At 41.2% G+C, this 14,765-nt stretch overlaps 1 protein-coding gene across 1 annotated transcript in view; it reads left to right on the top strand.

The window, feature by feature from the left end:
• Window positions 1-14,765, top strand: part of CELSR1 (cadherin EGF LAG seven-pass G-type receptor 1) — a 180,227-nt gene that overhangs the window by 87,071 nt on the left and 78,391 nt on the right. Inside the window, exons 3-4 of the mRNA XM_069849837.1 lie at window positions 10,205-10,427; window positions 14,600-14,715. Coding sequence (XP_069705938.1) covers window positions 10,205-10,427; window positions 14,600-14,715 — 339 coding nt within the window. The remainder of the gene's footprint in view (window positions 1-10,204; window positions 10,428-14,599; window positions 14,716-14,765) is intronic.

Below are 14,765 nucleotides of genomic sequence, written 5' to 3'. Positions count from 1 at the left end.
GGAACTAGGTGATCTTAAAGTCCTTTCCAACTCAAACGATTTTATTATTCTATGATTGAAAGGGAGAACTTGATCTCCTTTCTTCCATATTCCTGAGCCCTTTTCTTTCTTCCTCTCTTTCTGAGGTCAGGAATTTGCAGGTATGTTCCCTTTTTCAACTGCTTGAAGATGTTAACTTTCTCAAAAATAAGTGCTAAAGCATTCACCTTCCCTACCAATTTGGGAACTGGGAGCCGAAACCCTTTGGTATCTTCTTCTGTGGAAAGCAGCTTAGGAAAACCAAACTGAAAGTGAGTGGGGAGCTTTACAGTGCTTGAGAGCATGTCTGGTTTTCTGACTCCTGAGTTCCTGCTGATAAAAGATACTATGGTACACACACACCTGGCACAGCCGCCACACCTTGCTTGCTTTCCCCATTCACATAAATCCTGTGATACATTTTCAGAAGCCCCATATGAGGTCAAAACCCACCTGTCAATCAAAAGCCTTGGGGAATTAATGATGCCAGTGGTGATATTCAGTGCCCAGTAAAAACTGTAACTTTACATGATAACATAGTCTCTTTGGTCATCTGAGCAGAGACACATCAAGTCGAAAAATGCTCCTTTTCTTTCTCACTTCTGCCTATGGAAGGAGGTGAGAACTCAGCGTGGCAGCTAGTTCCCATCCTGAAGTGCCTACAGGTGCTCAGGTATGCAAATATGGACCAAACTGTGCAGGCTGTCCTGAAGGGAGCGGGTCCTGCAAGGTGGGGTGGCTGCTCCAGCCTTTGGTTCCATCCATGCACCCCTCCAGTAATGCTCCTGGAGATGAATCAAGGGGCATAAAGAGCAGAGGAAAAAATATAATATCAGATGTATATAAAGTAAAAGTAAAGAATGATTGTTTCTCTTAAAAATAGGTGGAGGGAGGGATATTCCTCTGTAAATGAATAAAAAGTTTTTTATGAGGAGATATGTTTTGTTTTCACACCCCCAGGTTTCTCACTGGTTTTAAGCTGGAATTTTTAGGGAGAGATTTATTCTAAGTAAAACATAATGCAAATTGTGGGCACAGTGGCATAATCTAATTTGGATTTTATCTTTGACATCTACAGCATTGTATTCCCCCTACTAAATAACATCCAGAGATAAAGCTTAAGATTTTGAAAGGTACTGCTTCATGGCCACATTACCCCAAATCAGTGCAGTTATGATAAATTGTCTTACATATAAACCTGCCACATAAACTGGAAATTTTGGTTCATTTCTTTTTCCTTTTGGATAGATTTGTGCTGTGTGTAGTCCTGGGTGAGAGACAGAAGCTAAAAAAGTCTCTAAAGCTTTAACTTCCAGGTCAAATGCAGAGGGAGATGGAACCTTGTAAGGGCACTGTACATTACAACAAATGGTTCAGTAATTTACAGAGTTTAGAGATAGCTGTAAAGTCAGCCAAGAGTAAAAATAAACACATTAAGAAATTAGCTGTTGGATCCCAGAGAGCAAAAACTATTCGTAGGTAGCTGTGGCAGGCTGGAGGCATGGCTGCTTTATTTCTCATTCTCTTCGACCACATCTAACAAATTTCAGAAAAGGTGCAGCATTTCCTTAGAAGCCTGGGGTAATTGTGTCCAGTGCTGTGGGAGCAAGGAGATTCCAGGCACATTGCATGCACCTCTTTTTTACTGTAGTGTCTGACTCCATGATCATCAGAACACAATAGGGGAAAACTGCAATAGCTGCAATAATTGTTGGTAGCACTTCTGGTGTTCACACCACTCCCACTCTTGTTGCTGGAAGGTGAAAGGTGAGCTATCTGGTGTAGACAGAGTGGAAGCTTAATGACTGAGAATTGTTAATCCTCAACAAATATACAAAGAGGAAAGGACGGGTATTCAAGGTTCAGTTGTGACTTTTGTCTGTGCTGTTCCTGCCAGTGCTGGTAGAAGTTGCATGAGGGGACAATGTCCAGTGACCATTCAAATTAAGCATATATCATCTTGAGAACATGCTCATAGTTTCTGGAATCCACAGACTAATTCATTCCTCCAACAGATGTGCCCCAAATATCACTAATCCTCCTTAGTATTGTTTCTTTTCTTTCCCAATTATTCCCTCTCATTTAAATGCAAAATACACAAGAAAACAAATCCCAAATCATCCATTCATCCATCCATCCATCCACCCATCCCTGCAGGGAGTCTTTTGTTTTGCTTTGTTTTTATGTCCAGGGAAGGGGAGGAGGCTAGGAGAAGAGGAACATCTTTGCTCAGGCTGGTGCTGTGTATAGGATCCTGGGCCTGATTTTGGGCTGGCGAGTACCACTTCAGTGCTGATATGCATGTCCATCAGTGGTCACAGCCCAAAGTAGCCTGTGAGATGGAATCAAGCTTTCCCTGCTCTTGCTTTTGTAAAATACAGGTTAGCTTGCTTGCTAGTAGGGAAGGATCAGTAAATGGGATGAGGTCCTGGCCTTTCCCTTGCCTGCTTGGCCATGAAGTTTTTTATCATGGTTCTCTTCCTCCCAGGAGCTTGCAGGACCACAGAGCAGTCACAGTGCAGATCCTGTCTCCGTGGACCCCATTAGGAAGAAGAGACGGGAAAGGTTGAGGGGCATCTTCCCATTGGGGTAGGAGTGGGAATGGGAGCTCCCTCAGAGCAGCCAATTTCAGTTGTGTGTTTGAGGCTGGGATCTGACCACTGAGAGCTCTCACATGCCTTGCGTGCAGTAGATGTCACCCACAGTTTCAGAGGCAAATAAAAGAAAATAAAAAGCCTTCCATTTTCTTAATTTTGGAGCATCTCATGATTAAACATCTCATGACCTTTATTTAGCTGAGTCTCATGACTTCTGAAAATCTGATTTGTGAGTTATTGGGGATGCCCCTGGGGGTAGCTGTTGAAGGCACAGGGAAGGGAGAAGAGTAATGATAAAGGCAAGGAATGATATATAGCTGAGAAAGGCAACAGCAGTTCTGCACCCTCTCTTCCCACCAGCTCAGATCTCAGTGCTTATGCCCACAGAAAAATTGAATCAGATCTAGAGATAGAACAGTGTTTTCCGAAGTGTTTTATTATAGGTCATTTTCTATCTATAACCTTTCTTTTCACCTACTTGGAAAGCTGTGTGTATATATATATATGTATATAGTGAGAGAAGTGTTGTTGTTTTGCTTAGTGATTGTGTGTGTTTATGTATTTATGTATTATTTTACTTTAGCTTGTTTCTCATAATCTGCCTTTATAGTGGAGAAAGCAGCAAAGGGAGCAGAAAGCAAAGGGGAGGAGGCAGACCCCAAAGTGGATCTTCAGCTGGTGTTTCTCCGAGAGGGCTGGGGCTGATTTTAATTTTCCTAGATCAGTTCCAGTTCTAAAAACATAAAGGAATATGTAAAAGGAAAGACCAAAACATAGTTCAAAATTTGAACATTTAGTAGGAACATAATGTAGAAACCTCACAAAGTGATGACCGTCAGTGTCAGTATTGACTCATGAGTGCCTCTGCACAGCAGCTCTGAAGTGGCAGTAAGGGTTTGGCCACTGATTTCAAAGGCATTCAGATTTTTATCTCTGCTCTTCAAATGATATTATAAGTCATCTGTGTAAAATGGTACATGAGTATAGTCATCCTCTAATTAATCATGGTCACTATTAAAGCTATGGCACCTAACTTTTCTTTGATCCAACTTCTCCTTCATTCAGAATGACTGAGTTACTTTTTCTGGGTATCTGATCTCTGACTTCTGTCCTAAAACCAGTAGATATGTTTGGTTGGTTGGGTTTTTTGTGCAGCGTTTCATGAGTAAGTGTGTTTGCTGGGAGGTAAGGCTGACTTGTCCCAATAGTTTCTGAGAGTAGGCTCATGCATGACTGAGCCACTGAAGTTAAAAATTTCCCTTTATGGGCAAAGTCCCTAGTTATTTTTTATTATATGAGTTGCACCTATGTTTTAGTCAAATTTTCCTGCAGTACCTCCCTGCCTGATCAATGGAGAGAGGTAGGTATCTACTGAAGGTGTTGATCCAGTTCACCTAAAGCATGAACCACTACATTCACACTTGAGCTATATAAAATGGCTTAAAGCTTTATTTCAATAAAGTTAGGCAATGCTAAGACCATTCCTTCATTCTTATTTCTGGTGCATGGTCCTGCCTCTTTCCCTTGTGCCAGCTGTGCTATTCATACGATCAGTCCTAGGAGGGACCTGATCAGAAGACCAGTAACCCTACAATAAAGAAATTAATGGCATTTTGCCATCTTCATTCCACAGGTCAGGCAACTGCAGGATTTCATGAATACCAACACAATGAGTCTAGGGAAGGGAGAGGACTATGATAGCTGCCACTCAGCCTAAACTATGGCGAGCCACCTCTAAAGTGGGTGTGTTGGTTCCCAATTGATCTGTCCCAGTAGAGATTTCCAGGCTGATTCTGCAGGTAATTTGTTTTCAACAACTTTCTTATTACTTAGTGCACTGATTGCACTAGTACTGATTGTCATTTCAGGTTAGTAGTGGTTTAGTTATGAGGGGGAAAAAAAGGATTGATTGACCCATAATCCCCAAGAGAGTAAATACATTTTTAATGATAGTTGGGTTTTTATTAGGGCAATGGATCAATGGGAATTCTTGAAAGAATTTAGTTGCCCTATTTCTCATTGTTTCTCCTTTCTACTTTGAAGTACATTATTTTTGGGTGGCTGCTTGAATCAGCTTCTCAAAATGCTTTCTATTCTGGTGAAGCAACTACAACCACGGAGAAGAAGGTTAACATGTATCTAGAGTAAATGTCAGGATGGAGGAAAGAAGGGAAGAATCAGTTCAAGTCAAACAGTTACAGATACAGAGTGAAAAATTAACATGTGTCTAGGGAAACTTGAAAAAGAGAAACAAGCATTAGTGCAGGTCTGCTTCTTCATGAAAATACATATTTAATGTAGTATTTCAGTTGAAAACAATCAGAGAATAGTACACATTTTTGATTACTAGTCCCTAAAGAGGGATATTGTGGAAACACATGGCAGTAAGCTGAAGTGTAAAGTGATTCTGTATTTATTCCAATGCCATCGTGTTGTTTCCAGCAAGCTTTCCAATGTTTTGCATGGCCTGTAGTTGTAAGGTCAAGTAACTCACCAGCAAAACCACAGGCAGATTTTTTCATTTGTCAGATAGCTTATTTGTATTTCTTTTGACTTTTCAATAATCATTTCTTGTTTATTCATTAAACCCTTCCACTACTTTACTTGGAACAGGTCAGAGGAAGTCCAAATCTTCTAGCCAGTCTTTTGCTTTGCCTGTTTTGGTTATGCTACACTTGATAGCATGTTATCCTCTCTTAAATAAAATCAGTAGGAGAAATTTTATGATTAATGTCTTTGTAAAATTAATCCTAAAATTGGAGAAGCCATTTATGATGGTTGGGAGTAGGAAGCAGTGTCAAAAGCAGCTATCACGTTGTGATCTCAAAGGCTTTAAAACCAGGAAGCACTACCTAAAGGGCTGTGTAAAAACCACAGGACTCATAGCTTTAAGAGTTATCAATATTAATTGAGAGCATATAAGATCAGTTACTGTCCTGTAACAGTAAACCATTTGCTGGCTAGGGCCAGAATTTTTTCAAAGCCCAGGAATCTGCCAGCAGATAACAGGCGGCCATGGCCTGTGTTATCTGACAGTGCATGCTTTAGATACAGCAACTGGAGGAAATAAGCTTCACATCTCTTGCCTGGATTTCAAAGAGTTGTGATATATAAGTAGATTTTTAAGTGATTACTAAAATGCTGGCCAATGCAAAAAATGAAATTCTGATAGACAAGGAAATGCCATGAGAAGCAAATGGGAATTTCATAGGTTGGGTGAGGGGGTGAGCCATGCCAGCATTGGTGGCATTGGAGACTGACCCCAGGCTGTGTGTAGCAGCTGTCTGGGCTGTGCTTTTACCACTCCAGCCCCTCCAGACTCTCGCTGCACAGTAGCTCTCTCTCTTTCTGTACTATTTTTTCCCACTAGACTGCAAGGCATCCCCTCCAACAACGTGTCCCAGCCCTTTGACCTTCAGCTGCAAGCAGGCACACAAGCACTTTTCATTCTGAAGTCTGGTGGATGCAGATCCCTTCCTTTTCAGCTCTTCAAGTATCTCTTCCCTTAGGACCTTCCATCTCCCATCTCCAGCTAGCAAGCAGCTCATCCTTAAAGTCCACGCAGACTTCTGTTAAAATGTTGAGGGTGCATTTCTGGCTGTGCCTCAGCTCCCGCAGTGCAGTGGGGTGGTGATGGGTGCGGGGTGAAGTGACCAACCCAAGAGCCACACAAAGGTATATTGTGTGATCAAGAGGAGTTAGATGTTCCTGATCAAAGCCCTGCTTCAAATATTTGCTTAGATGGCTACTTCATAAAGCTAAAATGACACATTCCTAAATAATTTCAGACACTTCCTTTACTTTTGGAAAGAAGGATAGATAGGTATTTACCAAGTTTTTTGGTAGACCTCTGTACCTTGAAGCACGGTAATATCTTGGAGTTACTGTAGAGATTTCAAAACCATTATTTTAATATATTTTAGTAAATGTACATAAAATATGAAAATTCAACATCAAAGAATGTGCATCAAATGCAGTTCTCATTTGCATTGCAGACTAAAGAGAATTCAGAATAATTTTAGTAACTGGGACATCAATGGTGCACTACCATTGAATGAATATAGGACAAAGGAGCTTATCTAAAGTTGAACTGCATTCTTTTAAATTACTTCTTTAAGCATCATGATGAAAAGCAGAAATAAACATTAGTCAGTAGAACTCTTCTGGTTGCTTTTTTTTCTCCTGAAGAGTTTTATGCCTGTATAGGTATCTGAACAAATGGTCTATAAATCCTTGTTATATCACAGAATTAATACAGAGCTGTCAATGTCTTCCAGCTTGGGCTTTTATATTTCTTTTTCGTATTGCTATGACATTTCCATAGCATGCCACAGTGCTAGGAATCTCTCCTTTCAGCTCCCTCCTTTTTCCTTCTGTGTATTCAAGCCTGCGTGTTATTTGCTTTTGCCAAATATATCATTCTGTTTTCAGAAGGCCTTGAAGATTACATTCCTATCTAAGTTGGAGAGTTATTTCACAAAATATCCTGCTGCTTTTTTAAAGTGACAAGCCTGTGTTTAGCCTTTCTATGGGAGTTGTGTTTTTCTAGTTTTTTGAGAGTTTTGCTACGCAAGATGTGTCGGTTTTAAGGGAGATTGGCTGTGCTTATGCAGTGGATCGTCAAGAAACTCCTGTAGTGTCCTGTTACAGCTTTGTTTGGCATATCCAATACACTGAGGGAATTTTCTGTCTTGGATAATCTACACAGTTTGACTCAAAAGAAACATGTTGCAAAGCATTTTAAAGTATCAAGGAAGGTGTATGCATCTAATCTTGTCTGATACTCACGGATAATAAATGGAAACAGGAAGATATTTATCAAATGGTTTTCACGTCATTTAATCTTAATGAAGTGAGGCTATAGGAACATCAGTGCTGAATCAGAAGAGCTCTAAGCACAGGCTTGGAGTTAAACTCTCAGCTATATGGTTTATTACTTCAGAGATTTTGGCTTGCAATCCCTCTAGGATGTTGGGAAAAATTTATTTCATAATTATTTAACTCTGAGAATTATTATAGACAAATGTGTTGAGCCTCCCTGTGCTTTATGTTACATTCTTTTTAAAGATACCGAATGTTATGGTTTTAGACATGGCCCGGCTAAAATTTTGGCAGCTAGAACCATGCAGTTGGACTCCCAAATCCCTTCTCCCCACCTTCAGGAAAAGGAGAGAGGGAAATGAGAGGGAAAAGACTTGTAGGTTGGAAACTGAAACTACAGCTTTAGTGAATAATAATGATGATGATGATGAAAATACTTGGAAAGTCATAAAATATATACAAATGTATGAGATTGCACCTCCACCTCTTGATGACTATATGTCACCACAAATACTGTAGAGCAGATGTGAGGGGATGGGTCCACAGCTAGGAGGGAGCTGAGCTCAGGAACTGGGTTCAGGAATGCATGGATCGGGAATCAGGAGCAATCGAACAGATGAAGTCCTCACTGGTCGTTAGCTATGACAGAAGAGAGATGAGACCCTTGTGATCTCTCAATTTTATGTCGAGTATGACGTATATGGGATGGAATACTCTTGTTTGTCAGTTTAGGGTTGCCTGCCCTATTCACCCGTCCTGGCAGGTGCAGCCCTTTTCCACCAGCTCTAGGATTGCCTTGATTACTATAGGGATAAGTATAAGCATTGGCCTTTTTGCATACCAAATGCCTTGCATTTTCACTCTGGAAGAAGAACACTGTCACAAAAACATGTGGTTAGCTTTCAGAGAATGAAGTTAATTGCAGCAAGTGAGTTAGTCACAAAACTGACTCTAATTTAGCTTAAACCACAACACTGAAACACCCCAGTATATTGTTTGCTAGGAGATACCCAAAAAGGCATTTCTCAGGAGGCAGTTATACAATGGCTCTGCTTATCACAGGGTGCACAGAGCAGGACCGGAGTCCTCTGGAGCTGAGCCCACCTGGATGGGGCGTGCGTTTTTCTGGCTGCATGATCATAGCAACCTTGTATTTGCTCCTGCATTTTGCCAGTGTGCATTGTATGTGCCTGAAAGGCATGTGGTGTGGATATGAGAGGAGAAAGGCAGCAAACTGGAGAGCTGCAGCAGCCGAGCTGTCTACCTCACCTTGCCTCAGAGATTGCTACCCCTGGGGCAGCAGCTAAACCAGCTGCAAAACGTTGCACTTTACAGTCTGGCATAGAGTAGAGTTGCAGATCCAGGCAACCCTGCCAGCTGCAGCGTGCCGGGTGGCACGGGTGGCTTCGGCATGGGAACCTGTGGGAACAGAGCTGTGGGGGCAGCAACAGGAGCAAAACTTTCCATTTTAATTTGCCTTTGTTTGTAAGTCACTGCCCACAGCTCCTGCTGCTTTTACTTTCCTCCAGGAATGTATTTGCATGGTTTTAACTGTGCTTGAATTAATATAATTGTGTAACCTGGTAGTGAGTACTCACAGAAATATCAAAGTGTTGGAAATGTATTCATTCCTTCAGCTGGCTATATTGTGTCATTTTGCTCTACATTTATTTCTCAGACATTGTTACTAGGTAATATTAAACTATATATGCCATCTTCAATTTCTCTGAACAATTTTACATGTGGGATCTGAACACTCTTTATATCATAAGAAGACACATGCCAAAACATAGATGTTAACTAATAAACTCACATAGAGGGTTTAGCTCTCTGTACAGTGATTAATTCAGCAGCTGCTTTTGTCTCAACTGCAGATTTTTTTAGTGGAAATCCTCGCTACATTAATGAATGCAAAATTATTATTACTATTTGAAATTATGATTCACTCTCAGATTTTGGACAAACCCAGAAAAAGGTTAGAACGTACATACAAAGCCAGACATCTGATTCTTTAGTGTTTGCATCTAATACGTCTTGATACAGACTTTTGAATAGAATACAGTTGCAGCATTTGGGGGCAAAGCAGCCTCAGCAAGCAGTACGCAGAATCCTTAAATTCTGCAGAGAGTTACTGCACACATCTCTGAAAGGCTCAGAAAATGGCTGTCACCTATAGATACATGGTAAAACATGGAAGCTGTACATTTGTCACCGGCACCCTTCTTATTCTTTCTGTAAATGTTTGTGGGTGTTGTGGAGCTCAGCTGTGTGCTGCCACCACCATGGGCAGCAAAGCCAAATTCCACTCAAGGCGAAGTGCAAACACTTAACTGTTTACACAACTTCCAGCCCATAGTGAAATGCCAGAACAATTCACACGTATTTCGGTTGACAGGGAGCATGCAAGGTTTTAACTGGTGGTATTACCTCCTCCCTTATAAACCCGTCTGCCACCAGCTTTACATTTATCACTGGGTCTGGAAGCAACCAAGGCATTTGAAAACCAGGGCCAACGTTGTTTGATATTTGCAAGAGGATTGCTCAGCAAATCATATTTTGCACCCCCCCAGAAAATTCAAACTTGAAAGATGATGCAGCATCCTTCACCTCCCTCCCGTCTCTGGCAGCTACAGGCTCACACCTCAGTTGTGGAGGGGTCAGGTGCCAAGTTTGGAAGCCTTTATCAGAAACACTTGGGTAGCTGAGTGTCACAGCTTGCTGCGGGCATGAGATGTCACCTTCCTTGATGCCTCCTTCTTCCCTTGCAGGAGAGTACTGTGAGGTGAATGCTCGCTCTGGCCGCTGTGCTCCAGGGCTGTGTAAGAACGGAGGAACCTGTGTGAACCTGCTCATCGGGGGATTCAAGTGCGAGTGTCCTCCAGGTGAATACGAGCGGCCGTACTGCGAGATGACCACCAGGAGCTTCCCACCACAGTCCTTCATCACCTTCAAGGGGCTGCGGCAGCGCTTCCACTTCACCGTTTCTCTCATGTAAGTCCCAGTGGGGAAGGGACCGTGTGGCTGGTGGCTGGGGGTGTTTGTTAAATATTCACCAACCAATTTACCTACATGTAGAGGTCACTCTCAGTATTTCTGACAGTGACTGCTGCAAATGGTGCACAGTTGTTTGAAAGCATTTGGTTTCTGCCCTGCTGAGAATGCCACTGAGGTGCTAGCTCCTGACTTGCCGCTGCTGCAGTGCAGTGTGATGCTGTGGAGAGAGGGACACCAGGGCCTCTCTGGCTACCTCCCAACAGCCCATGACTGAAGTGCCATGACGGGGCTGGTGGGTTTGCTGCCTCTTGAGCATGTCACGTGTTTTTCTAGTTGTGCCTGTGGCCTCCTGGATTTCATGTGCCAGGTGCTCATTTGTGCTGTTGGTTTGGCAGCACTCTTCCTCTCTCCTATTTTCCAGCCTGTGAGAGGATCTGGTCTCCTCAGGCTATGGCTGAGCACACTACCAGTCCTCAGGCCTTTTCTGTCCACTTGTTCCCAGCATTGGGCTTGAGACAACCCCAGCGGTCCAAGTTCTTTTCTTCCCTTGTCTTGGCCTTCACACCAAGCTTCTGCTTCTGTCTCATCCTGTCTGTTAGGCGCAACTAGCCTCATCACCATCCCATCCTCCCCCACGTCAGACAGTTTTCTCCTGGGTGGGCTGTCACTTTTCCCATGGGGTTACTCAAGGAGGTAAAGGAAGCCATGAGGGCAGCCACACTGAGTGGACTAGGGCTCTCTTTCCCCAGTTCACATATCCTGGGGGAAAATAAACCTCTTCTGGAGAAGACTTCTTGGGTCAGGCATAGGGCTTGCCTGCTGAGGAGCCAGAGCTTCAGGTGCACACGTGCCTCTCCTCTGGAAAAGGTGTGGGTTTGCAGCTTTCCCATGGTTTAGCTTGTCAAGATCAACCATTGGTTCTCCCTCACGGTTGACTGTGAGTAAATAGCACAAAATGTGTTAGCCCTGACCCCAAAGGGCAAGGCCTTTGATTTGCTGATGGTACAACAACAGCCATAGTGAGAGACGTGTTTGTGCACGCATTTGTCCAGAGAAAGTACTCAGGGAGGACACCACTAGGCATGCATCCCACCCAACACTCAGCAGTTACCTACATCTGTCAGGAGCCAAGCAGCTCCTTCCCATTTTATCCTTCATCTGCCTTAATCCTAAGGTCTGAAATTTTATGGAATCTTTACATTTTTGTTAAATTAGAAAGTGCAGGCATGGTGCGTAGACAAGTCAAGGCAAGGAAGAGGTGCATCTGTAAAGATCACTGTAGAGCATCAGATCTAAGTACATGGAAAAGCTGAGGAGCAAAAGGCTCTGCTGGATGTGTCAGACTTTGGAGAGTGCAAATAAAAGAGCAGTCTGGGATGGCTGCCAGCATAAATTACCTGCGCTACCCTTGGCTGGTCCCCTCAGCCACGTGGTATCATTTTTCAGGCTTTCAGGCAGAGATCTTTGACATGTGGGGTGCTTTAAGTTAAACTGACTCAAATGCTCTGTTTAGGGGTTATTGATGAATGCCAAACTACTGTAGCAAGATAGTGCTTACACCAGAGTTTCTTCACTATCTTTAAAACCAAGATGGTGTATTTAGTTATGAACTAAGCGCTGTTCAGTCCATTTGGTATGATTATAAAAAATCTGGACCATCATGGGGTTCATGTTTGGAGTAACAACATGTTTAGCTTTTCATACACAAAGTGCAATTTTATTTACACTGGTTATTTCTTTGGCTTTTATTATATTTTTGTGCAGGTGAAAAACATAATGTGAGAATAAGCAAGAATTAACAGTTTGACTAGACGATGATTTGCCATTAGATATTTTGTGACTTGAGAGCATTCATAAAATCCCAGGGTGTCTCGCTTCCCTTAGTCTCGAGTGACTCATGACCTGCTCCTGGCAAAGAGCAGGATGTGTGCATTGTCCAGTCTCATGACTAAAATGTCATGTTTTTAAAAAGATATTTAGGCTTCTGGCCAGATACGTCTTTCTGCTTCCAACATTATATATTTTCCTTGCTTGCTTCCAACACTTGCTACTCCTTCACTCCAAGAGACACTGTAAGTGGAGAGATTTTCTCACTATTTTCTCAAAATTCTCTCATAAAGTGTCCTGTATCCTGAGATTAAAAATATTCCTTACATTAAAAAAAAAGTATTTTTTTCCCCTGCTGGTGATAACCAGATAAGTTCAAAAGCAGTAGTGCTTTAACTGTTAGCATGATACAAAAGATGCTTTTGACTAGTGGCAAAGAGTGAAACTGAGCACATGCGGAGTAAAGAAGTGTAAAAAATAGCTTAATAATTTAATAGTTTAATAATTAAAATTATTGTAGAGAATTGTAACCACATCAGAAAAATATATACAAACAGAGCTAAGGTTCCTGTTGTAACTGATCGAACTAAGTCTTTCTGCCCCCTAAAGCAGCGTCACTCATATTCTCATTTCTTTTTCTCATTTGTATTCTGGATAGACCTGATAACTGTTTCTTCAAAACCTTTTTTTTATCCACTGAAAAATGCAGTCTTGGGAAATGCCTTATAGGAACTGTATTCTTTTGGATGAAATGTTTGATGGTGAGAAGTAAAAACCAGATCTGTGTTTTAATAATATTGAAATATTTCCACAATACTGTCTTAATTCATTAGTTTGCCTTCTACTGTCAGGATATTATTTATATTATGATAAATAAATTTAGAAATAAAGATATATTTCAAAATTGATTAAAAATATTCAAATGGGTTGTGTAATATTTTGATGAACTGTACCAGATGTTCTTTGGAGTTTTTATTTTATTAGAAGTGTCAAGATTTTGACTTCTTTTTTTGAATCAAAACAATTCATTCTCCTTCAAAAATATTTGAAAATATATGGAGTAAGAAGATCCCATTTATACAGTTAAACTTAAGGTTTCTGCTTCCAAAAGGTCTCCACTCAGTGTGATCCACAATGTACATGTGTCTGACAAGCAATTTCTGTTAAAAAATATTTGTTGGCCTTGAAATTTTTTATTTCAAATACCAGACCTTGATGTTCTAAAATACTGTGTCTTTCACATTCTCTGAATGCAAGTTTTGTTGCATCACATGAGTCTTACTAGTAGACATGACATGGCAGGCACAAGAATAATTTCTTCTGTCTGTGGAAGGCAGTTTTCAGTAGTTCTGTTCAGCTTTTGGTTGATTTGTAGGGAAAGTGAGTTAATTTAAATCAGGCATATTTTCTGAAGTTCAAGATACAAAATCAAACGGCGCTGCCCTTTGGTAATACAGGAAATCCCCATGGTTTCTCTCTCTTTCTCTCTTTGTATAATATTAATATTTGTCAGAATGTTTCTATAAAGTGTAATAATTTTTTTGCATTTCTAAATAGATGAAAGCTCATGTAACTCCCCAATGATAATATGAATTAAATATGAAAAAATGCACACAACATGCAGAAATTTTCAAAAATTTTGGTACTGACAAAATAAAATCCAGGCTTTTTTAAAAAGTGAAATTGCTTCTTTTTCTGCAGGAAAGGTGTGATACATCCCATATTATAAGCAGAAGAAAAATAAAATGAAAAACCACCCATAGGCACTGATTTAGTGGAGTCATTTAAGCATTTATCTTCCTTTCTCCAACTGACCTCTCTGTTGATTGATGAATCCTAATTGTCTACATGGCATTATTAAAGTAACTCTTATCTTTCTTTTTGCCTTGCCTCCCCATCAGGTCTTTTTAATCAGTTGATGACTCTCCTTGTTCCCTGTAGCATTTAGACAGCAAGAGGCAGCAAGTACCCCTCTTTGACTTGAAAACGCTTTCTAGTTTTCAGGCTATTTGCAAAGTGTAGTAAGTGCTGCTGTGGTGAGTGTCAGATACTCACACTGCATCGTATGTCTGCCTAATTTTACTCTGTGAGGGTCAGCATCCACAGCAGATCTCTGCAGAGTAGATTTCTGTAATTTCTGTCTCACTTGTCTCTGTCGATAGTGAAAAAATAGTTTTATCCTCCGTCTGACTCCTCAGTTTTATAATTTGCTGTCTGAAGAAAGATTCAAAGACTTGCTTTTCTACTAAATACAATGCCGTCTTTCTTTTAGGCAACTTGATTGTCAGTCTTCAATTCATAAGCCGTTAAGCACGAACTGACCCCTCTTCTCTGCGTTCTAGGTTTGCAACCAGGGAGAGGAATGCTCTCCTCCTCTACAATGGGCGTTTTAATGAGAAGCATGACTTCATTGCCTTGGAGATCATTGAGGAGCAGATCCAGCTCACATTCTCTGCAGGTGAGGTGTCGCTCAAGTCAGGCATATCTGCTTGCAGTCAGGAGTTCATC

This window comes from Phaenicophaeus curvirostris, chromosome 1 (genome assembly GCF_032191515.1).
Source record: "Phaenicophaeus curvirostris isolate KB17595 chromosome 1, BPBGC_Pcur_1.0, whole genome shotgun sequence".
Taxonomy (NCBI): Eukaryota; Metazoa; Chordata; class Aves; order Cuculiformes; family Cuculidae; genus Phaenicophaeus; species Phaenicophaeus curvirostris.
This window is presented reverse-complemented; position numbering and strand designations above follow the sequence as displayed.